Source organism: Achroia grisella, unplaced genomic scaffold (assembly GCF_030625045.1).
Source record: "Achroia grisella isolate CSIRO2021 unplaced genomic scaffold, CSIRO_AGI_Agris_v1 utg1419, whole genome shotgun sequence".
NCBI lineage: Eukaryota > Metazoa > Arthropoda > Insecta > Lepidoptera > Pyralidae > Achroia > Achroia grisella.
Genome location: NW_026712630.1, coordinates 121279 through 144832, shown reverse-complemented (window position 1 = coordinate 144832; position 23554 = coordinate 121279). Strand labels below are relative to the sequence as shown.

At 32.0% G+C, this 23554-nt stretch overlaps 1 protein-coding gene and 1 pseudogene across 5 annotated transcripts in view; one reads left to right on the top strand and one right to left on the bottom strand.

Moving 5' to 3' along the window:
• The window catches only part of LOC131855450 (protein madd-4), a 165311-nt gene that overhangs the window by 32440 nt on the left and 109317 nt on the right, over positions 1-23554 (bottom strand). For all 5 annotated transcript variants that reach the window (XM_059206725.1, XM_059206724.1, XM_059206726.1 and 2 more), the window contains exons 10-14: positions 18285-18437; positions 16831-16955; positions 13432-13674; positions 3156-3276; positions 819-940 (exon numbers count right to left, since the gene is read on the bottom strand). In XM_059206725.1, the coding sequence (XP_059062708.1) occupies positions 819-940; positions 3156-3276; positions 13432-13674; positions 16831-16955; positions 18285-18437 (764 nt within the window). The remainder of the gene's footprint in view (positions 1-818; positions 941-3155; positions 3277-13431; positions 13675-16830; positions 16956-18284; positions 18438-23554) is intronic.
• Positions 7467-11506, top strand: LOC131855454 (uncharacterized; annotated as a pseudogene).

The window sequence follows — 23554 nt, the reverse complement described above, 5'->3', positions numbered from 1 at the left end:
AAATTTAAACTATATATCTTGACAATTATTATTATATTTTGACAAACGACCACTTATAAACTTTCGCATTTATAATATTATTAGGATGAAAACAAGGAAATATCTCGATGGAACGCGACTTCAATTTTCGTAACTGAGTATTGGAAAAAATAAGTGTTAAAGTGCGCGTCCAACAGACTGATCGATGGTTCCCAACTAATATTTCAAATAGGTTTTTTTCTACATATTATATTGTGGCTGAACCCGCGATATTCCGAAAAGCAATAACATTTACTTTTTTTTATGAACCGATTTCAATAAATAAGAAACAATTGAATGTTGTTTGCTACAATAAATAAATGAAAAACGCACTCAATCGGTTAACCTGTTTATGAGATTACCGCGCACAAATATTATTATACAGACAATCAGACAAACAATTTTTGTGTACTGTTAATTTTTAAATAAACATCCCCCAATAATATTTATTCTTATACGAGTATATCTTCAACGTATAGACGACGACAAATTTGGTCGACCTCCACGCGTGTACCTCTAGAAAACATTGTGGTTAACTCCTAGATAATATGCCATGATGAGTCCTATTTTCTTCCACTGGTGTCCCATGAGTTTACATTGTAAACGCAGGCGGGTGCACCATTCCGTATTCACGCATAAAAATTGAATATAATGTTATGTATATTAATTATGTATGTATTTGCAAAACAAAATCTATGTATTTATATCAGTGTAGTACCCATAACACAAGCACTGGTTAACCTGGGACTAGATAGTTTGTGAATTGCTCAGAATTATTATTATTGAAAATAGCTCCTTACCTTGGCGGACAGGGGTGGTCGTTGCAGGTCCTCACTCGGTTCTCGGGTTTGGTCAGAGGATCACACATGTATGGAGATGCATTCTTGCCATCTTCATCTCTTACGCATTGTATAATGAGTTCCTAAAACAAGTGTATTATTTTAAATGTAGAAGAACAGAGTTAAAGTAGTAGATTTGAACACAGAAGCAAATTTTAAAACATTTGATCACGACGTTTGCCTCTGTGGTCTAGCGGTTTAATGACCATCGGAAGTAAATCAGTGTGCCTTACTTATGATTGTCGCGGGTTCGATTCCTTGCATGGTACAAATATTTCAAATTCAAATTCAAATTAAAAAATCCTTTATTCATGTAGGACATTTTAGCCGCTTATGAACGTCAAGTTTTTACATTAATTTTTTCTACCATTTGTATTCATGATTACGATTGTTTGTATTGGTCTGGGTGTATTTCTATGTATCTAAATGTATGAATTTACAAAAAAAATATATTTGTTTCTGTCAGTTGTCTAGTTAGTATAATATAGGCTCTGCTTAGGTTGAGACTAGATGGCGCTGTGTGAATTGTCCTGAGATACTATTATTACTACTAGTCCCCCATTGGTCGAAATTCGATCATAATTATTTTTTTATATGCGACCAGAATTACTATAAATTATAACTTTAAACAATTATTAAGGATCTATTGTCAAAGACTATACTTCTATGTGTGTGTATGTCAAATACATGGTATGTACAATTTTTTTTTATTCATTTAATGCATGCTTTATGCATTATTTAAAAAAATATTAGCATTCTTCTCTCCTTCTCTACATAAACTATAAGTTTGTGAAATTTCATACACTTCCGTCCGCGTTTTTCTGTAAGAAGTGAAACTAAGTTTTTTATTCATGTACTAATATTAATTCAAATTATTTCTTTTTAACAGGACCTTTACTCGCAGATATCTAATGTTATAAGGAGTAACTTATGCTACTTTTATTTTAGACATTTCATTTTTTTTTATACCACGTAGGTGGCAAACTTTTGGCCTTCAGTTAATTGGCAAGCAATTTCTTTTAATTCCACGCAGACGGATTGTTAACTGCTAGTGAGAAATAAAATAAAGATATAGTTTGCTATCAGTTACTGAGGATGGTCTAGCTATCTGAACCATTTTAAGGTATTCAGTGAGGCGTAGTAATTGATGGCTCTAATTTCAGTTTCAGCAAGTGCTCGTTAATTTACGTTCTATTTGAGAATAGACATAACAAACTTATTATAGTTTATTGACTTTTAAGTTTAGAAATTTCCACCATCAATGTGCTAATCCCTCTTCTTCATTACATGTAGAAATAGACAGCACTGTGTGAATCTAAATATATGTAACTCAAAGATGACTGACGTAGTGATCTATCAACGCACAGCCTAAACCACTGGACGGATCGGGCTGAAATTTGGCATGCAGGTAGATGTTATGACGTAGGCATCCGCTAAGAAAGGATTTTGATTAATTCTACCCTCAAGGTGATAAAATAGGGGATGAAAGTTTGTATGAAACTTTATCAATTTTAAATCGATTGGACTGAGACTTTGCATGCATAAATAATAATATTTGCAAACTTGCATGCCAAATTTCAGCCCGATCCCTCCAGTGGTTTGGGGTGTGCGTTGAAAGATCACTACGTTAGTCACCTTTGATTTATATATATTTAGATACAGAATGCTATCGAATATTTTTGAGAATTAAGAATAATAATACATTCAATTAATATAAAAAGTATTAGACACACTACTTTGCCATACACACACTCATACGCACACACATATATATATACTTTTTAGTTTGTCGTTTAAAGTCAATAGTCAAATTGAGCATAGATTAATATTGTTTCTCTTTAATATTATTTGTCTATAGTCTTACTGAATGTTAAATTAATTATAGTCAAAATTAGACTATTGGCGACCACTAGTTATTACTATTACACAACTTGCTTAGTAGGTATATTACAAGGTCTGGCACTATGTAAATTGTCAATGGTTAAAAAAAATCCTGGCCGCAATAAATAGAAATAGAATCTTTATTCAAATAAACTCATTACGAACACTTTTGAATAGTCATATTTTGATTCTACCACTCATTCGGAATGCAGATTCTTCACAAGAAGAATGAGCAAGAAACTTGTGTGCTCTTTTTAATAGATGTTTTTTATATAAATAATTACTGTAATTATATCAAGTAAGAGGCATGCGATAATTAACATAGAAATCGCTACGCACTCATTATTAGTGTAATAATAAAAAAATATATCCGAAGTCACAGGTAGAAATTAGTAGTGTAATTTTTTTAACAATTACCTGTACTCCGCTGAGACAGGATGCACTGCAACTGGTGTACCCTTTCTCCTTCCAAGAGTAAGATTTCCCGGGAGATCCTGGTGCCACTCTGATGTTAGTCGACGATCCATAGTTCAGAGACCTGTTAAAAAATTATTTATTTTTTTATAAAATTACATGCTCTCGGTGAGTATTACAGTATAATACCAATGCACTCACCAAGGAATAAACTAAATAAATAATAGATTTAATAATAATATAATAATAATCTCAATACAATTCACATAGCACCATCTAGACCGAAGTTAAGCTAGCTAAAGCTTGTGTTATGGGTATTAGATAACTGATACAAATACATAGATAATTTTTTTTCGTAATTACATACATATTATACACAGAAAATACCTAGATGGATACAAACAATCATATCCAGGAATACAAATGTTTGTGCCGTGCGAGGAATCGAACCCGCGACCATCGGTCGTAAAGCGGTATGCTAGACCGCTATACCACCGTATTAAAAAGAATATGTGTAAGCATATTATGATTTACATATATAACTAAGTTAGGTACTACTATATACTAGTATATCACTAATGGCAGGCACAGAATACCAGCGCCGTGACAGTTAGCTGTCACGGTATATGCTGAGTGTCAGCCATGTTGCCAACCATTGTATATAAATATTATAGATGTTTTTTGTAATTGTTCTATGTATGTATGTAATTGTAAAAAAAATCCAAACTTTTTCTTTTCTTAACTTAAATTTATTAATATAAAATAATAATTACAATGCTTATAGTTCGATGTTAGAACAGAATATGATTGATTTATATAATTCTATAAAAATGAAATGTAACTATAGGCATGACGCGATATGGCGTGATGCTCATTGCTGATCAAGCATTGGTGCCGCGTGCACTGTTTATTGGGGACAGTGCAAATGCAGCAGTCTTTCTATACTAGGCTTGCGTAACATGTATGTGTATGTACATGTGTTTACATCTGCACTGCCTACAGTTTCTCTGCACAGCCTGTGGTTGACTGGTAAAAACTAGCTTAAATCGTTAACTCCGCCAAATGTACTTTTACCTTGGTATTTTGTCCATTGAACTTATATAAATAAATATATATGTATGTGTGTGTATATGTGCATACATATATATATGTTAAATGTACCAATGTCAAAATATGTAAACGTATGTTCATATCAATAAGAACCTCGGCCCAGGCCGTCGTAATATCGATCCCCGTTTGAATTGGACGGGGGATCGATCGGAAGGGGTAATGAACCCGCGACCATCGGAAGTAAAGCGGTGTGTTAAACCACTAGACCACCATGTCATCAATTATTTGAAAACATGATTTGAACGTTCAGTAAAATTTTAAATTAAACATAACGTGACCAGTTTTGGCGCAATATATAAAAATAAATCCGTCAATACGTGAATAATATTCAGAATTAAATTTTTATTTCAGTTATCGGAAAAGGGATGAAGTAATTAAAAAAAAGGTTGACCCTAAACACAAAAAGAATTATTCAATCGAATTCGAACCCTGGTTCGAAATTGAAAAATTCTTTTTCCAATAAAATCCTGAGATTAGCGCGTTCAAACAAACAAACAAACTCTTCAGCTTTATAATATTAGTATCTATAAATGTAAACCCATGCGAAACCGTATAGCTAGTTTGTAATAAAAATGATTGTTGATCAAATATTTAAGTGATATAAAGTGCTGTATTTGATTTTTATATTGTATTATTGGTATTGAACGATTGACACATTTCAAAGTGTCAGCCGAGGAAAAAATGACATTTGAATAAAACTGTACCACCCGATTGACTGACAGATTACCTTTATCGACTGAATGAAAATAACAAAAATATTTTATAGTAGCCAAGTCCCAGAATTTATTTACATAGCGTTCAGAATAACTATTATTAACTCATTTCATTATTATTTTATTTATATGTGGGTATATCTATATATTATACTTAAATATCTTTTTAATATTCTAGTTGTTATATATTATATAGTTATATATAATGCATTTGCTTATTTTTCCTTTGTTGTTATTGTCGTGTATATATATATGTGTATACTAGCTGTCCCGGCAAACATTGTTTTGCCTTAAAATAAAAAAAAAAATTTAGGGGTGGACTACCCCTAACATTTAGGGGGATGAAAAATAGATGTTGGCCGATTCTCAGACCTACTCAATACGCTCAGAAAATTTCATGAGAATCAGTCAAGCCGTTTCGGAGGAGTATGGGAACGAAAACTGTGACACGAGAATTTTATATATAAGATTAGATACGCCGCGGATAGTTGTTATAGCGAATAGTCGAAAAACTCACCATTGTTATTCGACATCATCATCATCATCGCAGCCCGGAAGACGTCCACTGCTGGACATAGGCCTCCCCCAGACATAATCAGGGAATATTAAAAATATTTTTTATTGTTATTAAATAACAATATCACGCTTGTACATAGTACTCTTGAACTTACCGCACATTTATTTGTTACTGTATGTTTTTTCTAAGCTTATCAGAAAAGAAAACAATAAATCTAAAGAAATAAGTTTCATATAATAATATTTGTAGTAATTCTTTATTAAATGCTGGCAACCATTTTCTTAAACCTATTTTACGGGGAATACATCGTTTTGTCTTTTTTGTTCATTCAAAGTTTATTTTAGACGTTTATTCACCGCATGTCATATATTACTGGCTATGATTCTGTAATCGACGAATAACAAAAAAAATGTCGAGTAATGCCGAATATCGAATAATAGGGAATAATCGAAGCAACTCTAATATATATTTCCACCACTCCACAATCCCTTTCAGTCATTCAAAGGTTGACTGGAAGAAATCCCTCATTTGGGATAAGTACGCAATTGTACATCTTTTTTTTAAGATCGTTGTATCTTTAGTTAATTTAAATGTATTTACTGTACAATAAAGTGTTACAAACAAACAAACTAAGTAGTAGCGTTGTATCATTATTCACCTTTAAAAAACTATACAAGAATTATGTATGTACTATTTAACCTATAAATCTTACGGCAAAGTAGTTGTATATATATATATATATATATGTTTAATATTTATATTTATTCTATTTTGTTCTTTCTAGTATATATAATTGGTTTGTATTTATTAGTTGTAATTTTGTCTCTCCCCCCCTTCTGTATGTTCACCTAGGACATACATTAAAGCTGAGTGGAGCCATTTCAGTGCATTTTTGGATGTAAAAAATGATTATTTTATGTTTATTTTTAATTATGGTAAATTAAGTATAATTATATGTACATTTTTATTTGCTCTTTTTTTTTCGTTTGTTGTTTATATTGTATTTTTTACATTGCACTGAATAAAATATTTTTCTTTCTTCTTCTTTCTTGTAGTACAAATACTTACGTGGTAACTTTACAATAATATTAAACATACATATATACATATACATTTATATATCTATATATCGGATCTATAATATTCGTAGACAGTTCAAGTACCACGCTAAAAAAGGTAATTCAATTGAGTTTCTTGCCAGTTCTTCTCAGTTGGATCTATATACCGAACTGGACGGTAGGGAAAAAAAATTATAATTTGACGTTTAGAAGCGGCTAAAATGTCCTACATGAATAAATTATTTTTTAATTGGGATTAAACAGTAAAATAAATAAACAAAATAAATTGCTTTTAAATTATGTTTTACATTATACTATTTTTTTTTATTCTTTTTTGTAAATAAATTTCCGTTACCACAATTTATATTTATATTAATTTCAGTATCATATGTAAGTAAGTAAATATGTATAGTTAATACATATATAGTAAAAATAAATATAGATAGAATCACTCTATGTACTAAAAAAACCGCTTCAAAATCCGTTGAGTAGTTTTAATGATTTAAGCATACATTGGGACGGACAGACAGCGACAGCGACTTTATTTTATACTATGTAATAAGGCGTTGTCAGACCTGATAATATATTAGTAACAGATTTTTTTTAAGTTGTTGTGTTATGAAAAGTATCTTTTTTATTCATGAATGAAATATGCAATAATCGTTATGTAGGAAACATTGTATAACATACTTTTTTTTTTAATTCTTTAATGCATATTTACACGGCTCGTTTACGATATTTATATCAATGATAACCTATGACAAATTACATTATCATGCCATATTTATATTGAAGATAAAAACTGGCAATATCTGTCTTTATCGCGACACCTTATCTCGATCGATCGAGTCATTTTAAAACACTCCTTCATACGTCTTTCGTTTGATTAGAAGTGTTACATATTGTTAAATTGAAAATGTCACTAGACGTTAACATAAGTTAACCAGATGAATTTAATTGCATAGAACTTCATGATGTATTAAACGATGTAGCGAAATTAAAATCTATTGACGATTTTAGATACCACGTTGATTTAATCAGTGGCAAAGGAGAAAGCTATATAGCTAATACATTCAGAGTTGTTATTACAGATACAGCAAATGAAGATAACAATGTTAAAGTTATAGTGAAAACATTAGTGAATACAGAACGACAAATGCTATTCCACAAATTGCATGAACGCGAAGTAGCTGTATACGAAATTATTGTACCGATATTTAATAAAATACAAGATACTAAAAACGTTAATAATAAAGTAATGTTACCAAAATGTTTAGTGTCATGTGATGAGAAAAAGAAAGAAGTAATAATCTTGGAAGACCTGATAGAAGATGGCTGGTCACCAGATGTTAGAGTCTCAAAGTCTGAATTGGATTACACAAAAGTGCATACGGTTTTGACAGCATTAGCAAAACTACACGCTTTGTCATTTGTTTTTGAGAGGGACTACCCGGAAGACTTCATGAAAGCAAAATCTCAATTCGAAGATCTATTATATAACGATAATTTTCTGGACAAAAGTAAATTAAAAAGTCATATATTTGAATCATTTGAATCATCACTAAATCTAGTCACTGATATTGAAGCTAAAGAAAAATTGTCCGTGATACACCCTAAAGTATTAGACATTCTAAGAACGTATACTTTGCCTGGCAAATATAACGTATTTTGTCATGGTGATTCTTGGATTAATAATATGCTTTTTAAACTAGAAGTAAGTGATTTCAATTTACTATTATTCTGTGTAAGATTGATATTATGAAACTAGAAATAATCTTTATCCAACTAAATTTAATATAAGCTCTTTTGATATAGTAATCTAATATTTATTTGATTCTGGCTAATTCGGAAAGTAAACTTATAACAAAAAGAATGAGTAAGATACTCGCGTGTTTAAATAAATGTTCAATATTACATATTTAGGATTTTGCGTAAATACAAACTGACAAATAGCATGAATACTACAGTAAATACATATAATAGCTACTTGAGTAATAAAATGAATTTGTCATTATTAAATAGACCAGAGCAGACCAGTCTAAAATCTCTGAGCTCAGCTATATTTTAGGGACCGCAATGATCCGACCCACGCCACCACTTGCATGGACATTTAGGTGAGCATGTCTATCTCATGACTTATGAGGTTTACTAGTGACTATGAAGTTAATAGTATCTTATCTATGGTCTCCCCTATGCCTTAAGGATGGGCATGGTTTTGCGATATCATTAGTATACAGGACCGAATTTTGACGATTGTAAATACAGTCGATAAGGTATACGATACGATTATTAGTACTTACTTGGCACCAATTATAATAATAATGAAGTAAATCGTTTTAATAAACAAATAATTAATTCTGGACATTTCACACAGTACCGTCTAGTTCTTAATGAAGTAGTGTTTGTACTATGAGCACTAGATGATAAATGTACTGATAAATATACATTGTTTTTGTAAATATATATATATGTAATAACATATGATAACTCTAAGGTCAATACAAGCTATATTTACTCGTACATTGTTAGTATCGTGTGGGACGAACTTGTTCTCGAACCAGATGCTATCGGAAATTAAAGCGGTGCGTAGAACATTGAGGTTGTCAGTTTGCAATAGCATAGCATAGTTGTAGAATAGCATTATTAAGTTATCATGAGACTAGACTAGACTAGAAGAGATGCACCTTGGCTTTACCATCACGGGTACACAGAAACGGAAAACGTAGCGTGGGAAGGCAAGCAAGGTGGACCGACGATCTGGTCAAGATCGCTAGAAGGTATTGGTTGCGAGCAGCTCAGGACCAATCGTCGTGGAGATCTTTGGGGGAGGCCTTTGTTCAGTAGTGGACGTCTTCCTGGCTGAGATGATGATGATGATGATGTATACAGTGTATGTGACAGAAGTTCCTTAGCTATAAATAAGAAATTCTCATAATTATTGTGAATTCTTTTGCATATTTTTTTGTATTTCTACTTCTAGTTCTTTCTTTTCTTTGTTCAGCGAACACTATTGTATCAAGAAATACGTCATAACAATGATTTATTGAATAATTTTCTAATCTATACTAATATTATAAAACTGAAGATTTTGTTTGTTTGGTAGAATGCGCTACTCTCAGGAACTATTGGTTCGAATTGAAAAGTTCTTTTTGTGCTGGATAGTCCATATGTCGTGGAAAGCTTTAAGCTATATAATATTACGCTACGACCAATAGGAGCGGAGCTGCAATGAAAAATATTGCAAAAGGAAAGGCAATGAAACGCAGACGAAGTTATACCAGCTAGTACATTGATAAATGTGGAATGTCGATTACATTATATTTTTATTAAATAATCTATTCTAATTAAATACATTCATAGATACTAATATCTACTTATAACATTGACAGCCTGGTGGTCTAGTGGTTTAGCACACCGCTTTACTATCCGATGGTCGTGGGTTCGATTCCTCGCACGGTACAAACATTTTGTATTCATGAGTATGATTGTTTGTATCGGTCTGGGTGTTTTCTATGTATAATATGTATTTATTTACAAAAAAAAATGTATCCATGTATTTATATCAGTTGTTTAGTACCCATAACACAAGCTCTGCTTAGCTTGGGACTAGATGGCGCTGTGTGAATTGTCCTGAAATAATATTATAAACATTCTATAGGCTGCACTTTATTTGTATGTTATAGTATAAAACAGTAGTCGCTGTCGCTGTCTGTCCGTCCCTATGTATGCTTAAATCTTTAAAACTACGCAACGGATTTTGAAGCGGTTTTTTTAATAGATAGTTTATAATACATGTACTCCCGGGCGAAGCCAGGGCGAGTAGCTAGTTGTGCTATAATATAATGCTTTGTTTTAGGTAAACAAACCAACTCATGTATGTTTCATCGATTTTCAAGCAGTACGCTACGCCAGTCCAGTCACAGATATAATTTACTTCCTATATCTTTGTACAAATTCTGTATTTAGATCTGAATATTTGGAGAGGCTAAAAAGCGATTACTATGACACTCTAAAGTCAACTTTGGAGATATACGAATTAGATGTCAATTCACTTTATCCGATAGAAGATTTTGAAGATGAAATAAATGAGGCACGACAATATGGTTTAGCAGTTGCTATGGTGGAACTGAAAGCAGTCAACACTCTATTAGAAAACGAAATACCTCCACAAGACTCTGAAGAGATTCAAGAAACATCAGCGGATGAAGTTCCTGAGGATACAGATGTTTTGAAGGAAAAAATTAATGATGTAGTACAGGAATCAATTGAAAATGGTGTTTTGGATAAGATTTTTAATAAAATTAAGGAACAGAATAGATAACAGTAACGAATATGATGTAGATAATAATGAAATTTAATAGTGTCCTTACGACAGTTCTCCTGGATGAGAGGTTTCAGTACGTGTCAAGATATTGCTTGGTATATTCGAAACCAACGTCCCGAAGGGCGAGCGTACCGACATCCCTGATCAATTTGCTATTGGAGCCATAGGAAAGTTTGTCAAATACATGCAGTTTTAAGGCGTCGATCAAATTTGTATTCACGACCTTTGGAGTTGAAGACGGGTAGTAAAACACAAGATGCTCTTAGAAGCTGTGTACAGTATATTGATAATACTAGCTGCACCCGCGGTTTTACCCGTGAAATTTATAGCTTAGTTATTACTCTGATACGTAAACTACATTATTGTAAAGCTTCATTATCCATTTAGTAGTTTTTGCGTGGAAGAGTAACAAACATCCATCCATCTAAACATACAAACAGGTACTTGAAAGTTAAATGCAGTTGAAGGCTTTAATTTGTTTTAATAATAAATAAAGAAAATAATAAATCATTTTCAATAAATTGTATGATTAAGTCATTTATTTTTTAGTCATCCACACTTAGAAACTTCCACGTTTATATTATAAGTAAAAATTGATACTGATTTCTTCATAGATTGTATGTTACTGGAAAGTTGACTGCATTTGATTTGTTGGTTGGTTTATTGTTTTAAATCAATTGTATTTTTTATTTTTTTTTAGTAAACTATTTCTTATACTTATTATAATAAATTAAAAGAATCGAAATAAAATATATTTCAATAATAAAGATTTTAAACTTATCTGTTATGTTACGTTTACACTTCAGCTCTGCCACTCGCGCTGCCGGAAATATTGCAGGGCGACAACTGAGCGAGAGGGCTGAATGTAAAAACACGCTGCCACTCGCGCTGCCAGTCCTTTGACTCGCGCACGAAAAACCGATAATCGAGGGAGCGCCGGACAGCGCGAGTGGCAGCGCCAATGGCATGGGAAGTGTTTCCACTCGTGTTTACACTCTTGCGCTGCTCACTTGGGCTGAGTGTAAATTGGACATTATTGTCATACATTGTTTATTTCTGCATCCAAACTACTGAAACTCAGTTTACCCGTATAGATGCATAAGATATATTACTGTGAAGTGTCATTAAAATCCATTTAGTAGTTTTTGCGTGAAAGAGTAACAAACATCCATCCGATGGACACTTAAAAACCTCCACGTTTATTGAAACACGGCCAAGATATCGGGAACTCAATAAAAATAAATAAAACATTCCCGATCAGATCCCGCAATTTTACCTAATTATACTTATAAATTTAAAATATAACATAATCTATTTAGTAAACGTAAACAATATTATTTTGCCTAATTCCTCTACAATTAGCATGTATGTAAAATACCAAGCGAGACTCGAAGCCGCACCAAACTAAAGGAGCATAGTTCCTTCCATTGTTAATTGGAGGCACAAGTTGGAAGTTAATTAACATAGCTCGCTTAATGCCGTTTCGCTAGTTAACTTTGATTTCAATAACATGGCAGCCCTAACACTAGACTGCCAAGTTTAGTTCACAATTATCACGGTATTAAAAGACAGAAATAGAACAAAGTAAGAATATATCAAAGACACAAATAATTTTTTTCGGACTACTCTAAAGCTATTGGCCGCAGCTGGCCTTTACAACTTCACCGGACGATAGGGGCGAGTGCAGATGACACTCCAAACCAAAGGAAGGACTTATGGAGCGGTTGAAGGCCAACTCTCACCTGACTGATACGACTTTAGTCTGAGGACACCGCTAGAGGTTCGAACCTCGGCTCAGGCCGTTGTAATTTCGATCCCCGTTTGAATTGGACGGGGGATCGATCGGAGGGGGGCGACAGAAATAGAAATAAGACATGGTAATACCATTTATTTACTAGAAAACCAACAGTTTTCAATCCAATACATTAAATTAAGAGTATATTTATAGAGAAAGCCAATAACAGGTTTTCAGACATAGCAAAAGAAAATCGAAAATGTCGTCGGTAACTGAATAAAGATCAGAGATAAATTTAGAAAGTACAAATCAAATAATATGAATTACATAATATATGAAAATAGTAGTACACTAGACATATATATAGCACACGCTTTACTTCCAATGGTCGCGGGTTCGATTCCTCGCACAGTGCAAACATTTGCATTCAAGATTGTTTGTATCTGTCTTGTCTGGATGATTTCTACGTTTATTATGTATGTATTTACAAAAAAAAAAATTAATTATTTATATCAGTTGTCTAGTACCCATACCAAATACCATCCTGATCATCTGGATGAATAGCGGAAACTTTTTGCCTCACACAACCACATTGTGGAATCACCTTCCAGCAATGGTATTTCCGAACCGAAATTGAAGCCTTCAAGAAAAGAGCTTATTCCTTTTTAAAAGGTCGGCAACGTACTTGCAATTCCCCTGGTGTTGCGGATGCTCATGGGCGGCGGTAATCACTTACCATCAGATGAGCCGCATGCTCATTTGTCCCTAGTATTATGAAAAAAAACATCACCGATAAATTATATTAAATAATAATATGCTTACCTATCTCCACTACTGTATGAAGGTACACTGGAGTCTCCAAATGACGTGCCATATGCCATGGAACAGGGTTCCATAACGCATCTCTCTGTATCCTCAGCAGGCTTGGGACCCATACACTTATTGTCTGGCAATTTAGCAATAGTCCTGCTAAATTCTAGAAAGATCTTGCAGTGGACTTCCTTCTTTCTCCAACCTTCACCACATGTGACGCTGCACGGCCCCCATTCATCATCTTTGATGTAGCTATCAAAACAAAATATACCTTATGAGTGTTTTGTTTAAGTTAATTATTAAATGGACACATCTATGCTAACAATGTCTATTGAAGATTCACACAATGTTGGTATCATGCGGGGTGCTTAGGTTCTAATTATAAGGGGTCCTAATAAATAATTCTGGCTGGTTTATGTAGAAGTATATGCACCAGTGTTTTTGTTATGTGGTATTTATCCGCCAATTGTATGCCTTTCACCTGCAAATCTGAACACATTAATATTAACTTTATACTTATTACAATAGAATCTAAAGTGTATTGTTCAAATTGACAAATTTTCGAAGAAAACAATGTAGCAGTGTCAGTGTGTGCCAGAAATGTTAAGTTTTTCAGAGTATCGGAAACGTGTAAGCGAAACAAAATAATGCAAGACAAATTTTCATAGTGTGGTATTATGTGCAAGGAAATTTAAACGTTATGTGCAGTGCATATAGAGTAGAAAAAGGCAAGTCAAGTATCGTAGAGTGAGACAAATGATCCGTGAAGGGTAATGATTTGAAGGGTTCGTGTGATAAGGGACTCGTGCATACAAATTTGAACTTCAATCTTTGAGTGAGGTTTACTGCTGTTATCTAGAAAGTTCTTCGGGTCCGTACAAACAACTTGCTACTAATAAAACATCAGTAAGGTTCAGTTTTGTATAATCTACAAATTCCATTAATACAATAGTGCAATTGTTCAAAAATGTTCATTAAATAGTCATAAAATAGTCATTAAATAGTCGTAAATTTCGAATTAGAAATTTGAATTTGGAATTTTGTAATTTAAAATTTCAATAATATTATACAATTTATGTTAAGTCTTATTTATAAATTACAATTACAAATTATTAATGATGATAAACGATGACAATGAAATTTATTATTTATATTTATTTAAACATATAAATACCTTATGAAATATAATGATTAAGAAAAAACTAAATTGTACTCAAACCGAAGTTATTCCAATTATATATAACATAACATTTTTGAACAAAATTAATAACAATATCGAGGTGGTATATTAAACTAAAACTATAGCACGGGGCATGTGTTGGGTTCAATGAGGGGGTAATGTCATTCCTTGTAAAAATGTGTGATGTTCTCGAATTTAAAAGTGAAACCTTTAAAATATCTGTATATGCAGGTACAATACCTTACATACAACCAGCCACACGCAAAGAATATTTTGTAATTGCTGAAAGAGACAAGAACAAAATACTCTGAGCTATTTGAACAGACAGATAAAATTCAATAATAGTAACTATAATATACAGTAAACAATTAAATTAATGAAATATGTGTATTTAACAATGAATTCATTTATCATTGTTAATAGTGTGCAAACAATAATAATAATATTACTAAAATTATTCCTAACTTTATCAGAACAAAAAATCCTATAGATGTACTCTATAGGATTTCTTGTTCCGATAAAGTTACAGACAGATAAAATTCAATAATAGTAACTGTAATATACAGTAAACAATTAAATTAATGAAATATGTGTATTTAACAATAAATTCATTTATCATTGGTAATAGTGTGGAAACAATAATGTAAATAATATTAAAATTATTCCTAATTTTATCGGAACAAGACATCCTATAGAGTACATATTATATATATATATATTCTAAAATAATTGTAGCAAATGTAAATGGTTAATATGTACTAAAATATACTAAAACATAGAAAAATAAATAATATAATGACTCTTTAATTATTCATTAGGTTAATAATGATAGGAAAATTTTAAATAAAGATTGTATAAAGCAAAATGAATTAAAATAAATACGAAATTTAATTTTTATAACTATATAATTAAAATTAAAACACTATTACATAAATATTGTAAATGAAATATAATTACTATTATTTTATGTAAAAGTAAATATGCTAAATACAAATTCTCTTTTAATATTGTTTTATTTTATATTAAATAATTATGTATTATTTCATAATTAAATAATACATTTTTTTAAAATATAATTATGAAACTATTTTTATTCATACTATATTAATATAGTATAATAATAATCAAAACAGAATATAATTACTATTATTGTATTTCGAAAAATTTACAACACAATAAAAAAACAGAGAAACAATTTTCAGAATTTAATTAAACATTTTCAATCGACGAGTTGTGGAGGCAAAAATGATTACAATAATTTTATTACAAACTAACTGTACCCGCGAGTTCGTCCGCCTAGAATTGAATTTTATTTTTCTAAAAAAGGATATTTTTCTGAAATTAAAGTAGTCTAAGTTACTCCTTATTACATCAGCTACTTGGCAAAAAAGTCCTGTTAAAATCGGTTCAGCCATTTCAGAGATTAGCCGGAACAAACAGATAGACAGACAAAATTGTAAAAAATGTTATTTTGGTCTATGTACCGTATTTATATTCATATGCATGTAGTAAAAAACGGTTATTTCAATATTACAAACAGATACTCCAATTTTATTTATATTTATAGATTTTATTATAACGAGTTTCATTGATACACTGTAATAAATATATGTATTGATTTCATTATTGAATAACCGGAGAATCGGTATTGCATTTTGAACGTAAACTTTGCATAATATGTTACTGTTAAATAAACATAAATATTATTTAGTTACAGATGCGAGAATTTAATTAAATTCGATATTATTTATACCATTTTATAATATGCATACCTAATAGCAAATATTTCAGGTTAAATAACCGTAATATTTCAGGTTAAATAACCGTAATAATATATATATATATATATAATGTTAGACATAGACACCTATGTTTGACGGCCTCGGTGGTCTATCGGTTTAGCATACCGCCTTACCGATGGTCGCGGGTTCAATTCCTCGCACGGCACAAACATTTGTATTCATGAGTATGATTGCTTGTATCGGTCTGGATGCTTTCCATGTATAATATGTATGTATTTACAAAAAAATATCTAAGTATTTATATCATTTGTCTAGTACCCATAACTCAAGATCTGCTTACCATGGGACTAGATGGCGCTGTGATAATTATCCAGTGTTACTTTTTTTTACTTGGGGAAATCCGTCAAGGATACAACTTGATACTTTTTTGCTTCCACAAACAGAACTACAGTAAGTTTATATATGTATATTCAAATGCAAACTTACGTGGCTTCCACTGGCACGTCGGGTTCTCCTATCAGCCTTTCAGCCTTCGCTTGAGCAGGCGGATATGGCTGTATAAGAGGCTGTGTGTGGTATACCACACCCGGAAGAAGATCTTCTATTTCATCCTAGTTAAAAGGATTTTAAAAAGTCTTTCAGTTGTGTTTTATGGTAATTACGTAAGGTTTTACAAAAATACAAGTGTCTATTATAAATCTGCCTGAAAAAAGATTTTGAATGTCATATAAAACACTCCCTTTGTGAAAAAGCTTACTATAAAATTGAAGAATTCAATAATGTTGTTAATGTAGACAACCCTTATCACTTATCGCTATGAAAAATAAATCGTAGCCGATTCTCAGACCTATTGAATATGCATATAAAAAGTCATAAAAATCCGTCATGTCGTTTCGGAGGAGTATGGTAACTAACGTTGTGATACGAGAATTTTATATATAAGTTAAAAATAACGTGCCACGTTGTCTGTCCGTGATATACTCCTAAACTACTGAACCGATTGCAAATTTGATTTGCACATTGTGTGCAATTTGATCCAACTTGAAAGATACTATAGCTTACATCTCAATTTATTTTAAAATGAAAAAAGATTTAAATGTCATATAAAACACTTCCATTGTGAAAAATCTTACTATAAAGTTGAACAATTCAAAAATGTTTTTATAGAAAAATTTTAAATCTATAGCGCTGACAATATTATCTGATTACACTAATAATGAGTGCGTAGTGATTTCTACGTTGATTTCCGCATGCCTCTTAGTTGTTATACTTTACTTATTTATATAAAAAAAAAATCTATTGAAAAGAGCAACACACAAGTTTCTTGCTTATTCTTCTTGTGATGAATCTGCAATTCGAATGAGTGGTAGAATCAAAATATGACTATTCAAAAGCGCTTGTAACGAGTTTATTTGTATAAAAATTATTTCTATTTCAACATTATACGTATCTCATATAAATAACCAGCCTCCAAGATATCTATGTATTTGTATCAGTTGTCTAGTACCCGTAACACAAGCTTTATATAGCTTAACTTGGGACTAGATGGCGCTGTGTGAATTGTCCTGAGATTATTATTATTACTACGTTTTAATTCTGTACATATAAATAAATGATTGGTTGGAAGAAACATTCCTGGTGGTCACGACCCTCTGCCTTGAGGAATCGACAAAGAAGAATGTTTAAACGATGTATTCAAATTCAAATTCAAGAATCATTTATTCATGTAGGACATTTTAGCCGCTTACGAACGTCATTATGAATGTTTTCTCTACCATCCAGTTCAGTATATAGATCTAATTGAGAAGAACTGGCAAGAAACTCAATTGAATTACTTTATCTTTTTTATTATATTTATATATATGTACATATATATTAGTTGTAGTAATGATTTTCTGGTTGATGAAGCTCTGAAGCTTGAAACAGTTTTGTTTATTTACCTCAGGTTCATCCGACTCCCTATAAGACGGACAGCTGATACCAGTAGAACAGGGGCGGGAGATCTCCGGACGGTTCGCAGGGTCACAGCCACCCCCCGGCGGGGTGCATTCCACCCCCCGGACCTGCACACCTTCGCCGCACGATACTGAGCACTGGATAACAAATATAAAATCTTATTAATATTATAAACGTGAAAGTTTGTAAGTATGGATGTTTGTTACTCTTTCACGCAAAAACTACTGAACGGATTTTGATTAAACTTTACAGTGATATAGCTTATACATAAGAGATTAAAGTGCCCTACTTGAATAAATGATTTATGTAATTACTATTGCAATTAAAAAAAATTGAGGATATCCCTTATTTAATGCAAAATATATTTTCCTTCAAGTTTAAGACGACGTATCGCAAATACCTTTGACATCAATATCATGTTTCTTTGTTATACATGACTGATTAACTTTTGTAGCATAGCAAAAATCTTATAAAAGTAAAGTCTTTAAAAGTTATAGTATAGTAACTAAGTAAGTAATAGTTATATTAACATATATGCTATAAATTTTAAATATTATTTATGTCTATTCATGCCATCTTGCGCCATCCACCACCTTCTATCTTTTCTGCTCTACCCAAAGGTTGTCTGGTAGAAATCGCTTTAGCGATAAGACCGCCTTTTGTACCACGTCTACCTTTCTGTATATAATGAATATTGTTTTTTTTTATTTTTTAAGGTGCAATAAAGAGTTAAGTAAAAAAAATAGGTACAGCCAGTATTTCAAATAGTTCACGTGACTTTGATATTTTGCATGCTGTATAAATTGAGAAGAGTTATTTGTTGTTTGAATATTTTACCCCCGTAAAAAGGTAGATATATATATAATAATAATCTTTATTTGTCCCAAACAAAAACTTTTTACACAATACAACTATTGCCCATAGAATAATATAATTTAAAACTAATGAATGAGACAAAACGGTCTATAACTCAGTGAGGGCAGTGAGTCCACCCTCTCTGCTATTCTGTTATAGCCTTTATCAGTAAAATACAATGTGAGCATATTAAGTTAAGTTTTAAACTACAAATAACAAAGTAAACATTAAAATTGACAATCACATACTATTATAATGGTTAGAGAATCTGTTCTCATCTCCCGTACTGTAATCTGATGTAACGGTGGAACAGATGCCTTCCAGCGAGAGCAGAGTTCATGTAACGAGCTCCTAACAAACTTATATCTAAGACCTAATACCTATTCGAACTGAGAATTGAAACTAGTTAATTAAATCAATTTAAATTCAAGTTTACTTGGGAAAGTATTTATATAACTAGCTGACCCCGCAAATGTTGTTTTTCCATATATTAATAGCGTTATAAAAAATAGGGGTTGGTGATAGTAGGGTGAAAATTTAGGGTTGTATATATTTTTAATGCCACATAATAAAAAAAATATTGTACAAAAAAAATTGTTAGAGGTGGAAAAAGATTAGGGTTGTGTGTATTTCTTAATCCCACATTATAAAAAACTAAACAATGTCCAAACAATAAAAAATAAATGTTAAGGGTAGACAACCCTTATCACTTATCGCTATGAAAAATAAATCGTAGCCGATTCTCAGACCTATTGAATATGCATATAAAAAGTCATAAAAATCCGTCATGTTGTTCCGAAGGAGTATGGTAACTAACGTCGTGACACGAGAATTTTATATATAACTTAAAAATTACGTGCCACGTTGTCTGTCCGTGATATACTCCTAAACTACTGAACCGATTGCAAATTTGATTTGCACATTGTGTGCAATTTGATCCAACTTGAAAGATACTATAGCTTACATCTCAATTTATAGTCGCAATATTATTTTATTCATAAACCTCAGCCACAGCAACATTTGGCTGGGTCTGGTAGTTATATCATAATTAGCTGTATTTTTAAGTAATGAGAATAGTAGACACTCAAACTGTTTACTTTATATGTATCATATAGACCTTACTTTAACTGTAACTTGTCATTAAAAAAACAATACAGTATAACAATAGTAAGTTTGAACAAATATAGCGCCATCTAGTCTCAAGCTGAGCAGAGCTTGTGTTATAAGTAAAATATTCATAATATTAATACTAGATTTAAAGACAAACTTGCTGTCCCCAAGTATCGTTTAGAAAAAGTCAATAGGTCTTTTATGGGAATAGTTATAAAACTTTACAATAAGATACCAAAGGATATACTGGAATTACCCTTAAATAAATTCAAAACATCTGTTAAATCATATTTACTGAGCAAGGCCTATTACTCACTAAACGATTACTTGAATGACGAGCGTGCATGGCAATAGTTTTCATGTTCGGGATTTTCATTTAATGTTAGACATAGACACCTATATAAATACCTATGCATTGTAAATAAACTGGATTTAAAAAAAAGTAATTCAATTGAGTTTCTTGCCAGTTCTTCTCAATTGGATCTATATACCGAACTGGACGGTAGGGAAAAAAATTATAATGTAAAAACTTGACGTTCATAAGTGGCTAAAATGTCCTACATGAATAAATGATTTTTGAATTTGAATTTGAATTTGAATTTGATGTGATAGAATACTTAAAAACAGTTTTGTAAATACAAACATAATGCACCTACATACACACAGGCTGATATATATAAACTAGCTGTCCCGGAAAACGTTGTTTTGCCTTAAAATAAAAATAAAAAATTTAGGGGTGGACTACCCCTAACATTTAGGGGGATGAAAAATAGATGTTGGCCGATTCTCAGACCTACTCAATACGCTCACAAAATTTCATGAGAATCGGTCAAGCCGTTTCGGAGGAGTATGGGAACGAAAACTGTGACACGAGAATTTTATGTATAAGATGTTTGCACCATGCCAGGAATCGAACCCGCGATCATAGGCAGTGTACTAAACCACTACACCATCGAGGGCATCAATTTATTATTATTAATGTAACAACTGGATTAAATTAGTGCCAGCGGCTTAAACTAAATACACAAGAGTATGTTAGAGTGGTTGTAAGTTCGAGTCTTGTTACTGTAAGTTTGTCGCTTGCGGCTTCGAATATGAGGTGTGTTCATAATGAATATAGCCGCTTAGCTCAAGAGCCGGTCGTGAAATTACGTTACATTTTAGACTTTAATATGCTTACATTAAAGTCTATTTTAACCTTGACATTTAATTATATATCCTTATTAAATAATCCTGGACAAGACATTTCGATCCGGCTCAAAGGACCACAAAGAATATGGTCTGCTGTAATAAGACGTACGGTGGTCTACCGCTTTAGCATACTGTCATGCTTCCATATGGTCGCAGGTTCGATTCCTCGCACGGTACAAACATTCATGAGTATGATTGTTTGTATATGGATGTTTTCTATGTATATTATGTATGTATTTACAAAACTGTATTTAAGTATTCTATAATTTGTCTAGTACTTGTAACACAAGTTCTGCTTATCTTGAGACTAGATGGCGCTGTCTTTGTTCAGGGTTATTATTTAAAAAATATATAAAAATGTAAGTCAGGTGTCTAGTACCCATAACACAAGCTCTGCCTATCGTGGGACTCGATGGCGCTGCGTTAATTGTCCAGAAAAATATATATATACACTAGCTTTTGCCCGCGGCTTCGCTCGCGTTAATTTATCTCCTTAGGGGTAGAATTTATCAAAATCCTTTCTTAGGGGATGCTTACGTCTTAGTAGCTTTATGCATGCAAATTCTCAGCCCGATCGGTTTAATATTGACAAAGTTTCGTACAAACTTTCATCCCCTATTTTATCCCCTTGGGGGTAGAATTAATCAAAATCCTTTCTTAGCGGATGCCTACGTCATAACATCTACCTGCATGCCAAATTTCAGCCCGATCCGTCCAGTGGTTTGGGCTGTGCGTTGATAGATCACTATGTCAGTCACCTTTGAGTTATATATATCTAGATGTATGTATTGTATTCTTACTATGTTTTGCATATCTAGTAGTGAATATACACTTAACTTGTTTACTGCATATTTATTCACATTTTATTTCCTTTACTGTATTACAAAAATTTACTACGACGCGCATCGTCTAATACATCTTATCAAAAACATACTTGTGAAAACGAGGGCCAAGTCAGTCTCGTCTAAAGATATGTAAATGTATACGTAAAATTAAGAAAATCACGTGATCTTATGTTTTTTTTATTTTTATTGAGTTCCGGATATTTTGTGTATAACCATGAATGTGGTCCTTAAAAAAGTATATATGTAAATCTAATAATATACATATTTAAAATGAACATATCTAAAGTTCAGTATATATTGCTTCAATTTATATCTTAATGTATTAAAACAATTTAAAATTAAAATACATCTTTTGTTACAACAGTGTTTGCAATTGAAATATTACATTATATACAAAATAAATATAAAATATATACAAAAATATTAAATGTATATATATATATATAGTCATAGAACAGTCGAATTAAATATATTATACTTTGTTTTATAGAGTTATGTTTTGTATCAATTTTAACATACTGTGATAATTCAGGATAAATTAAAATTCAATAATTGAAATGAAAAACAAGTCGGCAAGTTTTTATCAACAAGTAACATATCTATAGAAGTTACGCTAATTTGAAATACAAAACAAAACCTTCCGTATATTATAGAAAATAAGTTAGTTGGCCATATGTATACTGATCGTTTAAAGAACGAGTATTTTATTATAAGGATGTTAACTCCGGAAATGCTACATCGAATTGAGAAATTCTTTCATTGAATAAATACATTATTCCAGAGTGACATAGGCAAGATATTATGTTAATATATATAGAATTCACAAACTTATGAGCTCACAGGCGATTCCAAGGCCAACTACTAGTTTAAAATAACTTGAAAATGCATCCTGAATTCCTGATGTGTTTGTTTTAGACTTGGCTTGGCACTGTACCGCGCGTCTAGAACATTAACCAGTTTACGAGCGACCGAGATTATAAATAATTTCATTTAAGCGAGATCCCGTAGATTGTAACCTGTTTATGCGATCATAAAGGTATTTTTTAAACGCACCTCCAATTCTATGGTCAATCGAAACCATTGTGGCACAGCACTGACAGGGCCCAACTTCTTGTTACGTGCCGCAACACCGACAACGGCAATGTACCTAACCCGCCTACACTACGCTACCAAGGAACAGGACAGTGTTGACTACATCCGGACTAAAAGCAACCTGACATTGAGGGTGACGCAGTTGGAATCGAGCCGCAACG